The 17,840-nt window shown below is 53.1% G+C and overlaps 1 protein-coding gene across 2 annotated transcripts; it reads left to right on the top strand.

Annotated features, from left to right (window-relative positions):
- Positions 1–273: 273 nt before the first annotated feature.
- Hpn (hepsin) lies at positions 274–17,368 on the top strand. Of its 2 annotated transcripts, none has more exons than XM_057756998.1 (13): positions 274–505; positions 1,181–1,250; positions 6,492–6,593; positions 6,682–6,723; positions 12,759–12,888; positions 12,969–13,091; positions 13,201–13,241; positions 13,479–13,644; positions 13,735–13,925; positions 16,188–16,283; positions 16,445–16,587; positions 16,705–16,869; positions 17,065–17,368. In XM_057756998.1, the coding sequence occupies exons 2-13, from the start codon at positions 1,235–1,237 to the stop codon at positions 17,101–17,103; spliced, it is 1,254 nt and encodes a 417-aa protein (XP_057612981.1). In that variant the 5' UTR covers positions 274–505; positions 1,181–1,234; the 3' UTR covers positions 17,104–17,368. The 2 variants fall into 2 exon arrangements, with proteins under 2 accessions (XP_057612981.1, XP_057612973.1); XM_057756990.1 differs by lacking the exon at positions 274–505 and adding an exon at positions 614–788.
- The last annotated feature ends 472 nt before the right edge of the window (positions 17,369–17,840 follow it).

Here is a 17,840-nt window from a genome sequence, read left to right as displayed (position 1 = left end):
ATTGGGCAGGTGTAGAGGGCCTCCTGGGCAGTCTGATGTTTATCTGGATCTGGGGTCTGACCTGCATGGCACTTGGCGGCTGGTGGGACTGGATGCACTTGCGTCTAGCCACTTCCGGTCACTTGGCCTGCGCCTGGGCAATCAGTGTTGCCTTTTCAGGGCCAAGCCCCCCATCCCCCTATCAGGACTTTCCGGGCTCCAGAGGTCACTGGGCAGGCAGCACAGCGGCTGCCAAAACAAACCAGCCCCCGTGACTTGTAGGAAAGTGGCTGGGGGAGGGGCTGGGCCCCGCTAGGGACAGGAAGGACTAGAGGCCCATGGCGGCTTGGACTGGATCAGAGGAGGGCTGGGTATCGGCATGGAAGCAAATGCGAATGGAAGACTACATGGCCACAAGCATGGTGGACCTGGCGAAGCCAGAACTTTGCAGCCCATCCCTCCAGTTAGGAATCCCATCCTCTGGGCCTCGGAGCACACCTGAATACCCCTGCAAGTGGGAGGACAGGTTGGTGGTTGAGCCCTACCCGGTTCAACCCATGCAGGCCCCGCCCCATTAGCCAGGTGGCCTCTGTGGCTGCCAGTCCTGGGGTCCGCCCTTCCCCGCCCCGTCTCCGCCTCCCACCCAGCCCCCTCCTCCTCAGGTGAGGCGGCAGGCTCAGCAGGCCCCAAGCTGCTGGCGGCCGCTGCCACCCCTGCCTCCCGCGCTGCCCGCGGCTGTGGGGACGCCATGCGCCTCCCCAGGCCCGGAGACTAACCCCAAACCTGCACCATCTCCGGCGGACCCCAGGGTAAGGCACAGAATACGGAGTCCCTTGTTCCCCCCACCACCACCACCAATCTGATGCCCACCAGCCCATAGATGGGATGCCAGGAACCCCAGATCACCTCCACCCTTCTTTCCCTGCCAGTTTAGACATCCGAGGACTCCCCAAAGTTTTTCAACCTTCAAGTTCCCTGAAAGTTCAGACTCGGTCCTCCAGGCTCTGCCTTGCCACTCCAGGTGTCCCCCTGGTGGCTGGTCATACATTGCCACCACTGACCCCGGCCCAACCTCTGCCCTTGCATGCTCTGTGCCCAGCTCAGGGCCAGCTGGTCCCTGGATGAGAGCCTGGGACTGGGGGCGCCAGGACAGAGCCAAACCAGGCTCCCCCAGGCCGTGCCTCCTTGTTCCTGTCCCCAGGTTCCGCCCCAGCCCAACAGGTCAACCTGGGAATCATTAACAAGAGTCCCTGACATGGCGAAGAAGGAGGGTGAGTCCCCCTGTCCCCGAAACCCAGCTTCGGCGGCCCTACCTAGCACCCATCTCCTAGTTTGTCTCCCAACCTGTACCCAGCCCCCTGTATTGGGGTCTTTCTGTCAGACTCAAGACCACCCCCGGCCCCAGTCCTTCTCTATCTAATTAACTATCAGCCAGCCTTCTGTGTGTCTGTCTTCCCACCACCCCATATGAACTTCCTGGTGCCTTAGTTTTTCCCCTCATGTCTCAGGAGTTTCTCAGCTAACTAACATGTGTGGTCTTTGGGGGGCTGAGGTGGGGGCTTCTGCCGTTGTCATCTTGGTTAAGGGTATAGAGTCAGTCAGGCTGTTTCTGTTGGCTTTTGCTGTGTGATCTTGAGCAGGTAGCAGGTAGTCTCTGGGACACCCTTCTCTGCAGCCAAGTACAGATGGGTAATAATAACTCCCTCCAGGAGGTTGCTGGGATCATGGAAAACACAGGCAACAGCTTGGGACTCGGGGCGTGAGATACGTGTCATAACCCCGAGATGTTCTGAAGGGGGTCAGTCGCTGTGGGGACCCAGGAACCCAAGGACCCAAGACCCCCTATAGTTTCAGGCATTCCTTTTCCCTCCTGGTTTTGTGGGCAAAAGATCAGAAGGGGGACTTTGGACTTGACCTGGATGGGTAGAGAGGAGAGAGGCAGAGAAGCCACCTGAGGGGTGACTGAGACACTCACACTGGAGGCCAGCCTCTCTTGTTACTTTGTCTGTACTTGGGGACAAATAGAGACTCCAATCGGGGTGATCTTCCCCCCTTCCCCCAGCCCTCACTCCTGGCTGTCATTTGGGGTGCCAGGCTAGCTGAGTTTAGTCCCAGGCACTTTCTAACTGTGTGATGTCATGTCCTATCTGGGCGTCTGTTTCAAACCTCTGTAAGATGGAAATGGTCACTGTGTGGTATGAAGACTTAACTGACGCTATGTAGGGAGCAGTAAGCGTGTGGGCCTGGGGATAAGCACAGTGTCAGGTGAGCAATGGTCCACTGTGAACCCAGGCTCCCCTTTGCTTTATACAACGTGACCAGATGAGTGACAGAGCCTGGCCCCTTTGGGGCTCTTTTTTTCCTAGAGATGATTGAAGAGAGGTATCAGGGCTAGGGCTATGGGGAAGAAAAAGGAGAGAATGGCTGGCTGAATGCTGGGGCTGTCTGCAAAGGGAAGATGTGGAGCATGCTCTTTGCATCCCCAAGCAGCCTGCTGTGCACTGGAAGGGCGGCACCAGGAAAGATGAAGGGTTGTTGATAGCATGGATTGAAGGGATTTGAAGGACAGTGAAGTAAGTGATGTGTGGTCCCAAGAGCCTCCGCTGTGGCAGCTGCTGGTGTTTATGAGACGCTGATGGCTGGGGATGTGTGCTCCAGGCTTTCGGCACTGTGGCTGGGGCCCTGGAATGAGAAGAGATGAAGTGTGAAATGTGACTCAAAGGATGATCAGGGAGGAGGACATGCCTGGCAGGGGAAGATGGGGCAGAGTGCTCAGTGCAGGTGTGTGCTAGAGCTGATGGTGTCTTTGACTGACGAACCTCAGGATAGTCCTTGGCAGAGTGGGGTCTCTCCATGAGGTAGTGCTGGAGGTGGCCCAAGCCCTTTCTGTTTTTCTTTCTACCCCTGAAATAGTGAGGATCAAAGGCAGGCTCTTATATGTGATAGGCAAATCTCTACCACTGAACCATGTCCCCAGCCCCTCACTGGGGGATTCTAGTCAGGGGCTCTACCACTGGGCCACACCCCAGCCCCTCACTGGGGGATTCTAGGCAGGGACTCTACTACTGAGCCATTTCCTCAGTAATTTTTCCTCTTCTTTTTGTTTTGATACTTTGATACTCAATGTAGGCCAGGCTGGCCTCAAATTTAACATCCCTTCTGCTTCAGTCTCCTGAAAAATGGGATGATGGGTTCTAATCAACAGTCTGTGAGTTCCATGGTTAGGACACCCTGTGCAAGTTCTCTTAGATCTTTGATAATGACCAATGTCTGTCTGTGGCTTTCAAGGAACATAGGGCCCTGGGCTCTAAAAGTCATGATTATTCAATGGGGGCTGGAAATACTGGGTCCAGAACACCAGGGAGGCCGGGGGGGGGGTGTTCTGGATAAACAAAGGACAGTTTGGGTTCATATTACATTTCTCAAGTCTCTGTATAGAGGGGCCAATTAGGTGCTATGCATATACTATGCATGAGGGGCTTGGAACTGGCAAGATGGAGCAGGAAGGAGGTATTCAGCAGCTGAAAGGAGGGCCTGGGATGAGGGTGAGGAGACAGGGCTGCTGAGGGGAGAGGAGGAGGGCCTGGGATGAGGGTGAGGAGATAGGGCTGCTGCGGGGAGGGAAGGAGGGCCTGGGATGAGGGTGAGGAGACAGGGCTGCTGTGGGGAGGGGAGGAGGGCCTGGGATGAGGGTTGTGAGACAGGGCTTCTGTGGGGAGGAGGGTCTGGGATGAGGGTGAGGAGACAGGGCTGCTGTGGAGAGGGGAGGAGGGCCTGGGATGAGGGTTGTGAGACAGGGCTTCTGTGGGGAGGAGGGTCTGGGATGAGGGTGAGGAGACAGGGCTGCTGTGGAGAGGGGAGGAGGGCCTGGGATGAGGGTGAGGAGACAGGGCTGCTATGGGGAGGGGAGGAGGGCCTGGGATGAGGGTGTTGAGACAGAGCTGCTGCAGGGAGCAGGGAGGAGGGACAGGCATTGAAAGACACTGTGGCCAGCACAGTTGTGGTGAACATAAAGAGGAAGGTGTGCAGAGGCTGCAGGAGCCCCAGGGCCCAGCATGGCGGTCAGTCCTGGGGTGACAGGCATGACCAGTTCTCATGCACTATTGAGCTATTTTCCTCTGTAAACGACACCTTGTCTTAAACCACTAATAGGAACTGCCCTGGCAAGATCCTGAACCACTCCCTGCTTTCTTCCTAGTGCTGAGTTCGTACTGTGACCAATACGACCAGGGACATGGTGAGAGGGCTGGGGCTCTTGCAGAGGCCTCACTCAAGTTGGGGTCCACGGAAGTCTTTCTTGGCAGTTGTGTTCAGTCCATAGCATCTCCGTTACACTGAGACAGAAAGCCCTGTTCTCTCTGGGCTGCTGGCCTCCCACGGCCTTCCTCCAGCTCTTGCCAATTGGCTGCCTCTTGGGTCTTGCAGCTCTCTTAACAGAGCATTGCAGTCTTGCCTACCAGTCTTAGCTTGGGCGCGTCCTTCAATGCACAGTTCTGCACTGCGGGATCTCTCTTTGCAGGTCTTAGATAATCTCTTCCCGAGGAGTCGCCCCATTTCCTTTCAGAAGCCCCATTTGATGCCCAAGTCTGCAATGCTTAACAGACAGATGGATTAGAGTTCTGTCCTACTGATACCCTGAGGCTCAGAGAGACAGTGACAGGTGCCTGTGATCACACAGAAATAATGGCTTATAAACATTTGTTGAGGACCTGCTGTACGCCAGGCCCAATGGCATAGTGAGAGGTGGTTCAGCTTCTTGGGGACATACTTTGGATCTGGATCCCAGTGTGCCCAGGGTTCAGGCTGAGTCACTGGAGATGCGTGATTGACCCTCTCAGAGCCATGGGGGAAAGGGGCACCATGTTGTGGGTTGGAATTACAGGCTGAACTCTGGGCACATGGTGGATGGCAGCCGTAACTTAGCTATGAGTATGTATTTAAAGAACTTTAGGGTCACTTAAAAGTGGGTGCTAGGTGCATGCTCATTTAACAGGTGGGGAACCTGGGGCTCACAGAGGTGGTTTCACATGTCCAAGACCCCAGCCAGGAAAGGGTATTTTTTTCCTTTCTTTTATGTATTTCTATTTTCTCTGTGTGTGTGCATGTGCACATATGTGTATGAGTATGGTGTGTGGATGTGGGTGCCTGCGCACATGATGGGGAAGACACGGAGTGTCCTGATATATCACTCTGTCCTATTCCCTGGATATGGAGTCTCTCACTGAGCCTCCTGCAGCCAGGCTAATGGCCAGCAAGCCCCAGACACCCTCTTGTCTTTGCCGGCCCCACAGTGCTGGTCTTACAGATGTGCACCATCAAACCTGGCGTTCTACATGGGCGCCGGGATCCTAACTCAGGTCCCCATGCTCACCCAGAAAGTGCTCTCACTCACTGAGCCATCTCTCCAATGCCACGATTTCAAAGTGAAGTTGCCAGGCCTGGTGTGGTACATGCCCATCATACTAGCACTCAGGAGGTGGAGTCAGGGGGAAATCACAAGTTTGAAGCCAGTCTGAGCTTCGTGGAAAGACCTTGTCTTTTTTTTTTTTTTTTTTTTTTTTTTTTAAAAGCAACAACAAAAAACATATCTGAGTGTTGGTGGTGCACACCTTTAATCCCAGAACTCAGGAAATAGAGGCAGGTGAGTTCGAGGCCAGCTTGATCTACAGAGTGAGTTCCAGGACAGTCAGGGAAACCCTTCTTGAAAAACAAAAAACCAAACCAAAACCAAAAAAAACAAACACAAAAAAGAAAAAAAATGAAGGAAGGAAGGAAGGAAGGAAGCAAGGAAGGAAGAACAACAACAACAAAACAGAAGCAGAAGCATGGGCAGGAATTGTGGACGGTGGTGCATACTTGTTATACCAGCACTAGGGGAGTGGATCAGGAAAATTCTTACTGGTTTGAGGCCAGCCTGGACTACACGGGGATTTTGATGCTGGCGTTGCTATGTAGTAAGACCTTGTCTCAAAATACAAACAAAACAAAACAAAAGTTCAGCTAAGTTTTAAAACTTGTGTTCTCAACCTCCCAGGGACAAATCTGATCTTAGAGCTGGGTCTTGTGAGAGAGAGGTCTGGCTTTAGGGTTACCAAGAGGGTAAAAAGGTCAGAGGTCGCAGGCACCTCATAGTTGTAAGAGTTTCTGGAAAAGTTAGCGGGAGAGAGGATCTGGGGACAGGCTAGCAGGAAGAAACAAAGGAAGTCCAGAAGTGCCTTGTCACTGGGGAGGAATAACTGCCAGCACCAGGGAGGGAGGCAGGGAGGTGGCAGCCGGCCCAGCCATACCCCCTTCTCAGCTGGAACACTTGGGGAGCCAGACACCTGGCTATCCACGCGACAGGAGCGCGACAGCCTTGCCAGCTGCCTAGCCTTAGGAAACAGGGCTCGAGGCGCCGCAGGCCAGGCCCGATAAGGTACTCTCCATTCCCTGTCAGGGTACTGGCCCAGAGCCCAAGCCTTGCTGTGCTGAGCATAGGCCTGGCAGTGACCCCAGCTTGGTGTCTGTTGCAGGTGTCCGGACGGCTCCATGCTGCTCCAGACCCAAGGTGGCGGCTGTCGTTGTGGGGGCACTGCTGCTCCTGACAGGCATTGGGGCTGCGTCCTGGGCCATTGGTGAGAGCACCTCCCTCCCCCAGCTCCTGAGGTCTCACCTCCCCCAAGGGCTGCAACGTGCCTGCTCTCACTACTCCCTTCTCCACAGTGACCATTCTCCTACGGAGTGACCAGGAGCCGCTGTACCCAGGTGAGTAGGGCAGGCCCTGGAGGGGCATGATGGGACGCACATCTCAGGGTTAATGACAACTGTGTTTGTACATGCTGTACATCGACGCATGTATCAATGCTTGTCATGCTATTGGAGAAAGGATTTTGTCTGTAGTCCAGGCCGGCTTAGAACGCACCCAGAATGGCCTCAGATGTGTGGCAATCCTCCTGCCTCCACTTCACGGTGATGGGATTACGGGCATGAGCCACTGTGCCCAAGTCATAGGCTTTAGTCTAAGTGACTCAGGGAACTCCCATCCAAGCACTGCAGATCCCACCCTGCTTAGCTTCTGAGATCTACCCGCCAAGGGTGTTGTTGCTATCCAAGCCCTAGACAAGTCATCCACAAGTATTCTTTGCAGTTCAAAACATTTGCTTTCTCAATTTCATTGTTGAGAAAATATCTCACGCTGCCCAGGTGGTCTTAAACTTACTACAGAGGACCCTGGACCTCCTGGTCCTCTACCTCCAGCTTCCAGGTTCTGGGATTGCTAAGTGTGTATCAGTACACCTTGCTGAAACCTCCATGAGGCTGAGGAGATAGCTCTGTCAGCAAAGTGCTTGCCTTGCAAGCATTAGGGATCCGAGTTCAAGTCCCAGAACCCAGTGAGAAAGCAGAGTATAATGGAGCAGGTTTGTAATCCCAGCGCTGGGGAGGCAGAGGCAGGAGGATCCCTGGGGCTCCTGGCAGTGGGAGAGCCTATCTCCAAGCCAAGGTAGACGGTGCTTAGGGAATGATACCCAGTGTTGTCCTCTGTCCTCCATGTGCACAAACATACACGTGTATCTGCTGCACATACACTCACACACATGAGAGTCTGAAAAAGATTAGAAATTATCAAAGTGCATCGCTCCCAAGGAGAGGAGGAGTTAAGTTTTTGCTTATGTATTCATACACATACAACTTTAAAGGCCTTTCAAATGTGGTGAACAGGCTTGATGGTGTGCCCTGGACCACAGGCCTCTCACGGTGATTTCAATTGTGATGGACATATGTATACCATGGGGGTGTGGTCAAAACTCATTCTAGAGGGACAGAATGAATTCGTTCAGTAGACTCCAAGCTCTGAGGTGTAGCGGCTTTATCTGTCCTTTATACTGATGGCGGCTGGTAGCAATGGTGTCTGGAACAGCTTTCAGACTTGTGGGTATGACTAAGCATACAGAAGGAATAGCCACAGGAACACAAGGCAGAGACCACAGGGGGACGAAGGGATGAGGCTTCCCCAAGGCCATCTCCAACTTGCTTCTCTGTGACCCAGGGAAGCAGAAAGGGGTAATAAGGGTAGAGCGGAGCATGCTTTTTCAAAGAAACAAGATTCCAGAATTTGAACAGTTGGCATTGGACTCCGTCACCCTGACTGAACTGAGAAACACTGACCTCTAGGCCAGGGACCAGCCTCAAGGCTTGATGAGATTGGCTCGTGCAGTCTACAAGAGCATATTTTCATGTAGAATGAAGGCATATATAGGCCAAGGCTCAGTGTGGTAGTGTATATCTCCCCATGCTCAGAAGACTGAGGCAGGAGGATTGTAAGTTTGAGGCCAGCCTGGACTACACAGTAAGGCTCTGGCTCTATTCAGGTCATAGTGACCCAGGCAGTCAGGTGGTAGGTGTGTGTGACTCCTGCTCAGTTATTGTCGAGAAGCTGCTGAGTTCATTGCCATAGTGAAAGCTCATACCCCAGGTCTGGCTGTAGTCTAAGGCTGCCATCACCCCAGTGATTTGCATATGGGGAAAACTGGGGCTGGGACCACAGGTCAATGAGTGACAGAGCAACAGATCAGCAGACCCACGTGGTACCAGGATGGAATCCTAACCCTAAAGACTCTTAGGATATGGCCTGTCTGACCCACAGTTCACCTTGACTTGCAGTGCTATCTCTCTGGACTCTAGTCTCAGGGCTTCTCCTTGCTCCCTAAATACCCATTTCTCCAGTGTCACCCTCACCTTCATCTTCTTCTCCTCCTTTGCAGTAGCAATGATGAACTCAGGGTCTTACTCAGGCTTAATTGCTTAGCAAGGGTAGAACCATGCCCAGCCCCTCTCTGGGGGATTCTAGGCAGGGGCTCTACCACTGAGCCACACCCCAGACCCTCACTGGGGGTCTAGTCAAGCACTCTACTGCTGAGCTGCACCCGCTGCCCTTTTCTACTTTTCTTTTTGAAACAGAATATTTGCTAAATTGACCAGGCTTATATCAGTTTGCTAAATTGATAAGGCTTTTTATCCTTAAACCTGGATGTCTTCTGTCTTAGCTCCCCAAGTAACTGGAATTACAGGCTGCAATCCCAGGCGCTCCACCATCCTCTTTCCCAGGCAGAACTCACCAGCCTCCACCTGAAGCTGGGATTCCCTTTCATCATTTCTGAGCTGTGGCCCTCTGAGAGCTTCTATGTCCTCATCTGGGATGGGGTGAGAAGACCCAAGTGAGAAAAGAGGAGATAGTTATCCTGCTTATCCACGCAGAGCTCAGCTTTTAGTCAAACTGTAAACAAAGGGTCTCCCCCTCACCCTCCCTTGAGCAAGGCCTTCCTAAAGCTTGCACTGAATACCCTCTAGTTCCCAGAGCCAACCAGCTGCCATAATGGGGCCCTCACAGGGCAGTCTATGAGCATTCCAGGAAGGCAGAGATTTTTGTATATGGGTCAAGCTGTGTGCAGCACATAGTAGGTGCTCGGGAAATCTCCCCTTTAAGAATAAGCATAAAGAAGAGTTGGAGCTAAGCATGCATACTTGTAATTCCAGCCCTTGAGAGGCTGAGGCAAAACAATGGAAAGTTTGAGGCTAGCCTGGGCTACATAGCAAGACCCTGCCTTAGGGAAAAAAAAAAAAAAAAGCACAAAGACAAATTGAAGAAACCAACTAGCCGATGTATAAAAGCACCAACCTTGGCTGGTTGGTGGTGGTGGTGCATACCTTTAGTCCCAGCACAGCTCATGGTCAACCCGGTCTATACTGGAGAGTGAGTTCCAGGAGAGCCAGGGCTGTTACACACACAGCTTTGACCGAGATGGGGATCCGGCCCATGCCTGGACCTCGTTAACTGCACTTCCTAGAGTGCTGAGATATGAGGCCACGGAGAAGAAAGTACAAATTTCGGGCCAATCAGGCTACCAAGTAAAACCTTGTCTTCCTAAAACCAAAAAGAGACAAAAAAAAAAAAAAAAGCCTTTGATCTTTCCCCTCCTTACTTCCAGTACCTTCCCAATACACATTCATAAAAATATTGACCTTTTCCCCCATAAAATGCCCGTCTGGCTGGAAATCTCTTGAGCAGTTAGGAATGATGCCTACTGACTCCAAGTTGCTGTTTGTGTCTGGAGTTGGGGGATGGTAGGTACCACTCAGTGGGAGCTGTCAGCCAGTGTTTGATGAAGGCCAGAGATGGAGGCCATATTTATAGCAAGCTGCCTCAGCAGCTTTTAGTCTTGCTAAGGAAAAGTGTGTGCTGAGCGGAGAAAGACAAGGATTCTTTGGAGACCCGAGCAAGGGGTCTCGAAAAGAGAATGTAGAAGCCAGCGGGTAGTCTGAGTTCAGATCCTGGTTGGTTGGTTAGCTGTCTGCTCTGAACAAGTATGCCCTTTGATGTTTAGTGCACCATCTTTGAGATGTGCATATACTTTATTATTTTTTTTTAGTGGTGCTAGGGATTGGACCAAAGGCCTTAATCATACAGGCAGGGGCTCTACCACTGAGCCACACTCCAGCCCCTCACTGGGGGATTCTAGGCAGGGGCTCTGCCATTGAGCCACACCCCAGCCCCTCACTGGGGGATTCTAGGCAGGGGCTCTGCCATTGAGCCACACCCCAGCCCCTCACTGGGGGATTCTAGGCAGGGGCTCTGCCACTGAGCCACACCCCAGCCCCTCACTGGGGGATTCTAGAGAAGTGCTCTACCATTGAGCAAGGATGCCACCAGCCCTCTTTTTAGATTTTATTTTGAGACATGACTTCCTAAATTACTTAGGCTGACCTTGAACTCACTCAATAGTCTAGGCAGGATTTGAACTTTGATCCACTAGCGTCAGGTTCCTAAGTAGGTGAGACGACAGTCCTGTACCCACTGGGCCTAGGTTTCTGCCTACAAAATATTCCCAGAATCCAGCTATAGTCCCTGTGCTGCCCCCTGCTGGCTTAGCTTCTGTCCCTGTCACATCGAGGTCATAGTCTGGGCTCCAGTTCCCCTACAGTCTGCCCCCACCAGCAGCCAGAAGGAACTCATGCATCCCTGAGTCAGGTCAGTGTGTAACCCCCTACCCCCAGCTCAGAGTCCTGGCCCGGCTGCATGCTGTCCAGCGGCAAGCCAACTCCGCCATCCTCTCTCTGCCTCCTGGTTGTTCCTCACCCAACTCCCCACCTCAGCCTTCACATCTCTGCTTTCTGCTCTTTGGTTCCTCTGGCCTACTTCTCGGTCCCCTCTCAGATCGCAACATCTTTCTCACCTCCTTCGTCTGTGTCTCCTCATTGCTCATGCGGCACCTTCCCAGCAAAGCCGTTCTTCTCTGCCCACTTCCAGCAAAGTACAGCTCCGCCCCCGCACCCCAGATCCCCAATCCATCTGTTGGCCTCGCCTGTCTCCATGGCCCCTTCTGCGGTGGACACAGGACATGTTTCCGCTGTTCGTCCTGCTCATTATCTGTCTGCCCTCCTGGGCTTTGCACTCCATACAGGAAGAAATTTTGTGTGATTTATCTACAGCTTAAAATAGTACCCAGCATGTTCATCGTATTTGGTAAATACAAAGAAATGCCCCTAAGGGGGTCTGACCTGACTCAGGTGTGAAGAGGGCTTCTCTCACCTTGTGAGGACAGAGGGAAGGCCAGTGAGCACTGGCCAGCCATATAGACTGCCCCAACCACCCTTTCTGATGTAGCCCCATCCTGCCTTATCCCATCCCTATCCCTCCTTCCTTCCCTCTCTCTCTCCCCCTCCCTTCCATCCTTCATTCTGCCTGAGACATAGTGTAGCTCTGACTGACCTCAAACCCACAAGCCTCCTGCTTCAGCCTCCCAAGGGCTGACATAGCAGGTGTTTTCGTGCCTGACTCTTGCCAGTTATTAATGATAAATTGGCTGGGTGACTTTTGTTTTGATTTTTTGAAACAGGGTCTTTTCATTCTGTAGCCCCAGCTGGCTTGGAATTAAATATGTAGCCCACACTGGTCTCAAACTTGTGGCAATTCTCCTGCCTTGGCCTCCTGAGTGCTGGGGTGGTTAGTGGAAGTCATCCACTGAGCTAAGGAGACTCTGGAATCACTGAGTCCCATCTCCCAGGTTTTGCTTGGCTGATAGAAGCTGGACTCTCCCTTCTTCCTCTTCCTTCTACCAAGCCCTGGCTACCCTGCAGCTCGCTATAGGCCAGACTGGCCTCCAACTCACAGAATCTGCCAGCCTCTGCCTCCTGAGTGCTGGGATTAAAGACACGCCACCACATCCAGTTAAAATGTATAGCCTATGCTATCCTTGAACTCATGAGCCTCCTGCTAATGCCTCCTTTGGCAAATTCTAGGCTCATGTTCCACCATAACTGCCTCCTTCTCCCTTTTGGTAGGTAGTTCAGACCGGCCTTGAACCTATGATCCTGTAGTCTTCACCTTCTGGGTGCTGGAATTGCATGCATCTGTCGTGGTTCCTCCTCCCGCCAGCCCCTTCTAATCTTCCTTTTCTCCGTGTCATACTTCTTTAAATGTTTTAGTAACCTGGCCCACTAGCCAAGGGTTTCCGACCCCTTCTGGCGGTTCCCCAAACCTGGCTGCATCTGGGCTGTTCATCCACAGTGAATGCCCTGTGCGGGCTTTCTCTCTCTCATCTGCTTTCTCCCCAACCATTCCCCTGGTTCCTGGTGTCCGAGACAAGTGCCAGCAGCACTAGTGAAATCCCACCTAGTAGTGGGTGCAGATACCACCCATGGGCGACAAGGGGCGCAGGACCATAGTCCTCAGGACCCCAGGCAGCCAGGGAAGCTGTTGTCTGGCCACTGTGGGACCCAGGCCTGGCTCTGTCGCCCTGCAGTGCAGGTCAGCCCCGGGGACTCACGACTTGTGGTGTTTGACAAGACGGAGGGGACGTGGAGGCTGCTGTGTTCCTCACGCTCCAACGCCAGGGTGGCAGGGCTCGGCTGTGAGGAGATGGGCTTCCTCAGGTACCTGGGTGGCCCTCGGGGGAGGGGAGGGCATGGCATGGAATGGGGCAGGAGGTGGCTTTGACCGGAGCCCCGTGCAGGGCCCTGGCGCACTCGGAGTTGGATGTGCGAACCGCGGGCGCCAACGGTACATCAGGCTTCTTCTGTGTGGACGAGGGCGGCCTGCCGATGGCTCAGAGGTTGCTGGATGTCATCTCTGTGTGGTGAGCAGGGCGACTGCGGGTGGCACTGGACCCCTGGCCTCCAAATATCGTCCTAACTGGTCGCTTGGCTTGTCTCTCTGTCCCACTCCTGTCCTGTGTCTTCTCCCAGCGACTGCCCTAGAGGCCGATTTGTGACTGTCGTCTGTCAAGGTGAGACCCAGGCCTCAAACCCTTCTCTAGATACAGACCAGAACTGGGGCCCTGGGACCCTGGGGTGGAGTGTCCCCACAAACTGCCCTGGATCTCCACATGTCCAAGGTTAGGGAGAGCCCGCCCTGTTCCCATGAACTGCTGGGGCAGGGCTGTGTCTCCTCCCACCCCCAGAGATAGACTATACCCTGGAAGCCAATTCCCCAATTCTGAGCCTTTCTGGTCACCTCTCCACAGACTGTGGCCGCAGAAAACTGCCGGTGGATCGCATTGTGGGGGGCCAGGACAGCAGCCTGGGAAGGTGGCCATGGCAGGTCAGCCTGCGCTATGATGGGACCCACCTCTGTGGGGGATCCCTGCTGTCCGGGGACTGGGTGCTGACAGCTGCACATTGCTTTCCAGAGTGAGTGTTCCCCACAGTCCTACCGAGGGTGGGGCAGGAGAGAGGGCTGCAGAGGCGGGGCCCAGGGACTTGTGCCTTCTGTCCTGGCAGGCGCAACCGGGTCCTGTCTCGATGGCGAGTGTTTGCTGGCGCTGTGGCCCGGACTTCGCCCCATGGCGTGCAGCTGGGGGTTAAGGCTGTGATCTATCATGGGGGCTACCTTCCCTTTCGAGACCCTACCATTGAGGAGAACAGCAATGACATCGCCCTGGTCCACCTCTCCAGTCCCCTGCCTCTCACTGGTAAGCCTGGAGACCCAGCTTCAGGTTGGGGACTCCAGAGACCCAGGGATCATAAAAGGGGCCCGTGAAGCAAAGTAGAGCCATCTTCAGGTTTCCATGGTGATAACAGACCCATCTTGAGGGAGCACAAAGTGGGCATTAGCCATGAATGATAGATAGCATAAATGCTAGATAGCATGACTGCCATACTCAACTATCTGAGCCTCCTTCCGCAAAGGAGTCGGTCACCGTGACCCGGTGATTCCTTTTCTACATGGAAGAGAAGGGCTACAGATGGTCACACAGAAGACCAGTGCGCAGATGCTCTCAATAGAACCATTCGGCCATAGTAACCTGGGCGTGAAGGCATATTTCTGGAATTCCAGCACTAGGAAAAGGAGGCAGGAGCATTGAGTTCAAGGCTAGCCTTGGCCACATAGTGAATTTGAGGCTAGCCTAGGCTACGCAGGACACTAAGTAAATGAATAGGTCCCCCAGGTAGGAGAGCAGTTAGGGTGGAGGTGTTGCAAACAGGTAAGGAATCTGAGATTTCTTTGGGGGAGACAAAGTGTTCTGAAGTGGAACGCGGTGGCAGTGTGCCAGTCTGGGAAGATGCCAAAGCCATCAACTCACATCCACTCTAACACAGAGAATTGTGAGACGAATGAATTATGGCTGTGCGAAGCTGCAGTCATCGTTAGCAAGGCTGTGCCTCTCCAGACACCATGCATAATTAAAACGTATGGAGAGCGGATGGAGCGATGTCTCAGTGGTTAAGCGCTCTTGCTATCCTTATGGAGGGCCCTCATTCAGTTCCTAGAACCCACGTTCGGCCTCTCACAACTGTAATTCCAGCTCCAGGGGATCCGACACTTTTTTCTGAACTCCAGGTACACAAACACACACACACACACAACACACACACACACCAATAAAAATAAATCTTTTTTTAAAGATTTATTTATTTATACAGTATCCTGCCTGTAGACCAGAAGAGGGCACCAGATCTCATTCCAGGTGGTTGTGAGCCACCACGTGGTTGCTGGGAATTGAACTCAGGACCTCTGGAAGAGTAGTCAGTGCTCTTAACCACTGAGCCATCTCTCCAGCCCCTAAAAATAAATCTTAAAAATAAATGTGGAGAACCAGCTGATGTAGCTCATGTCTGTCATGTAAGCACTGAGGGAGTCTGAGGAAGAAAGACTTTGAGTCTGAGGCCAGCCTGGGCTTTTTTGAGAGACTCTTTCTCAAAACGCCCCAAGTAACTAACTAGATAGATGACAGTAAATAAGGACAGTGACAGCTGTGTGCTGCATGAGGTCATTCTGGTCACAGAGCATCTACATGACTGTGGTCCTACGGAGACATCAGAGTCATCTTAATTTACATGAAGGGGCCTCTCAGGGTTTGCACACAATGACGGAATCAATCCGAGGACACATTTCTCAGTGTCGGCTTGTTGCCAAGTGACTGTGTGCTTTCGTCGGCCTTGGTGTGTCCCGAGTCTGGACTCACTTCGTTCTCCCACAGTCCTCTCTGTTGCTGTTTATACTTCTCAACACCACATCCATTTCCTACCATAGGGTTTCTGCAGGGAACTTATTTTGTGTGTATGCTGTGTTTTCTTTCAGTGCTGGGGATCGACCCTAGGACCCTATGCACTGTAGTCAAGCACTCTATCACTGAGCTATAACCCCTGATTGGGGCAGAATCCTTGTTTGCATTTTGAATCGAGGTGCTGATGCAGACCGAGGCTGAGTTAGCGTCATGGCAACAGCGAGGGCTGCCAGGACTGCTTGCATGTGCTGTGCACTGCACAGGGATACTCCATCCTAGGGAAGCCAATGCCCTCGGAGGCCTGTGTGTTTATTATGAGTTTTCTGACAGGTAGAAGCCAAGGGTCTCAAGGGCAGGGCAGGGCGTGTTTTCCTGTTTCCTGCCTCTGAGCTGGTTATAGTCCCGTGACCATGGTTAAGAGCCCAAACTTGGGAAACTGAGCTAACTTAGGCTCTAGTTCTGATTATATTGGCTTCTGTGAAACTTTGGACGGGTGACGTGGCTTCCTGTCCTTCCTGAGGCAAAGGTTAATCCCGGCTCCCCGGGATGATTGGGAATAAAAGGAAAAGATTTGGGAAAGCGGCACACACACTGGATGAAGAAGGCTCCATGGTGGCAGTGCTAAGGTGTACTGGGGTTGTGTGGAGGGTGAGGTGCCTGAATGGCTGTGTCCCACAAGGGACAGAATGACTAGAGGGGACTGGGCTGCTCTTCTCTCTCTCACAGAATACATTCAGCCAGTGTGTCTCCCTGCTGCGGGACAGGCCCTGGTGGATGGCAAGGTCTGTACTGTGACCGGCTGGGGCAACACACAGTTCTACGGTGAGTTCCAGGTCCTGCCAGTCACGCCATTAGAGGAGCCTGAGACTGTTGGGGTGGGGAGGCTAGGTGAATCTCTAAGGGATCCCTAGGCCATAGGGTGGGCACCAGGAGGGGAGGACTTGTTTGCCAGTTTTTTGGCCACCTTACCCACATCCCCTCAGGCCAGCAGGCTGTGGTGCTCCAAGAGGCCCGGGTCCCCATCATAAGCAACGAGGTCTGCAACAGCCCTGACTTCTACGGGAATCAGATCAAACCCAAGATGTTCTGTGCCGGTTATCCCGAGGGTGGCATTGATGCTTGCCAGGTGAGGGGCACAGGGGGGCAGCCCCCCAGGGCCAACATTACAGAAAAGGGGCCAGGGTAGTGCTCCCCCATTGGAGCCATGAGGGGCTCCAGCCAGGTGTCCCATCCCACCCACCAGGGTGACAGTGGCGGCCCATTCGTGTGTGAGGACAGCATCTCTGGGACATCAAGATGGCGGCTCTGTGGCATTGTAAGCTGGGGTACGGGCTGTGCTTTGGCCCAGAAGCCAGGAGTGTACACCAAAGTCATTGACTTCCGAGAGTGGATCTTCCAGGCCATAAAGGTAAGTTGCTGTAGGGCGGGACTGTCTGGGACTTTATTAAAGAAGGTAGAAGTTTGGAAGAGACCTGTGTTTGGACCTATCAGAGGGCACTCTAGCGCACAGGTGGGTCCCCAAAGGCTTCTGGGGAAGGGGCAGTAGTTACAGAGTGTTGGAAAAAGTGTCCGAGACCTTGGAAGCGCATGGCTCTTTCCCTAGACTCACTCCGAAGCCAGCGGCATGGTGACTCAGCCCTGACCCAGCCTCACCTCGCTGCTCGCGCCTCCAGAGCTGGAGTTGGTCTGACGCTCCAGACCGGCGTGGTAGGCTCCACACTGGGCCTCACACGGAGCAGTTTTCCTCACGGACCCAGTCCACAGGTCCAAGAACTCTCTTCCACAGTGGCCGGCCCACTCAGTCTTGGGGCCACTCGGCCTCAACCTCCCCACCCCATGTATATATTACTCTGTCCTCTGGGGACTGCTTTCCAGGTGCCCCTGTGGGAATACTCTTTAAATAATAAATGTGGTTTTGATTAATGGGTCTCTGAGTTTACAAACTTGAGCAGCAATGTGGACATTTGATAGTAGCAGAGAGGGCTGGAGGCAAATCTGGATGCGATTAGGCCCCCCGATTCCTACCCATGTGAGAAAACATTTAAACCGGTCCTGATGGCTCACTCCTCTAATTCCGACACTTGGGAGGATCATCACAAGTTAAAGGCTAGCCTGGGCTACATAGTGAGTTTCAGGCCAGCCTTGGCTACAGAGTGATATCCTATCTCAAAAAAATTAAATTAATAGATAAAAAAGGAGAGAGAGGTTGGGGGAGGGTTTTAAATATCCAGGAGACTCTGACTTTAGGCATCGCTCAGTCCAGCAACCCTCAGATCTCATTTTCTCTGTCAGCTTCATCTCTAAGCAGGCTTTCCCACAACCAGGAAAAACGCACCCCATTTCTGTGTAAGGGAGGGTATATGCTGTGGACCAGGTTTA

This window comes from Chionomys nivalis, chromosome 2 (assembly GCF_950005125.1).
Source record: "Chionomys nivalis chromosome 2, mChiNiv1.1, whole genome shotgun sequence".
Classification (NCBI taxonomy): Eukaryota; Metazoa; Chordata; class Mammalia; order Rodentia; family Cricetidae; genus Chionomys; species Chionomys nivalis.
The sequence above is the reverse complement of the archived record's forward strand: the minus strand, read 5'-3'. Positions and strand labels throughout refer to the sequence as shown.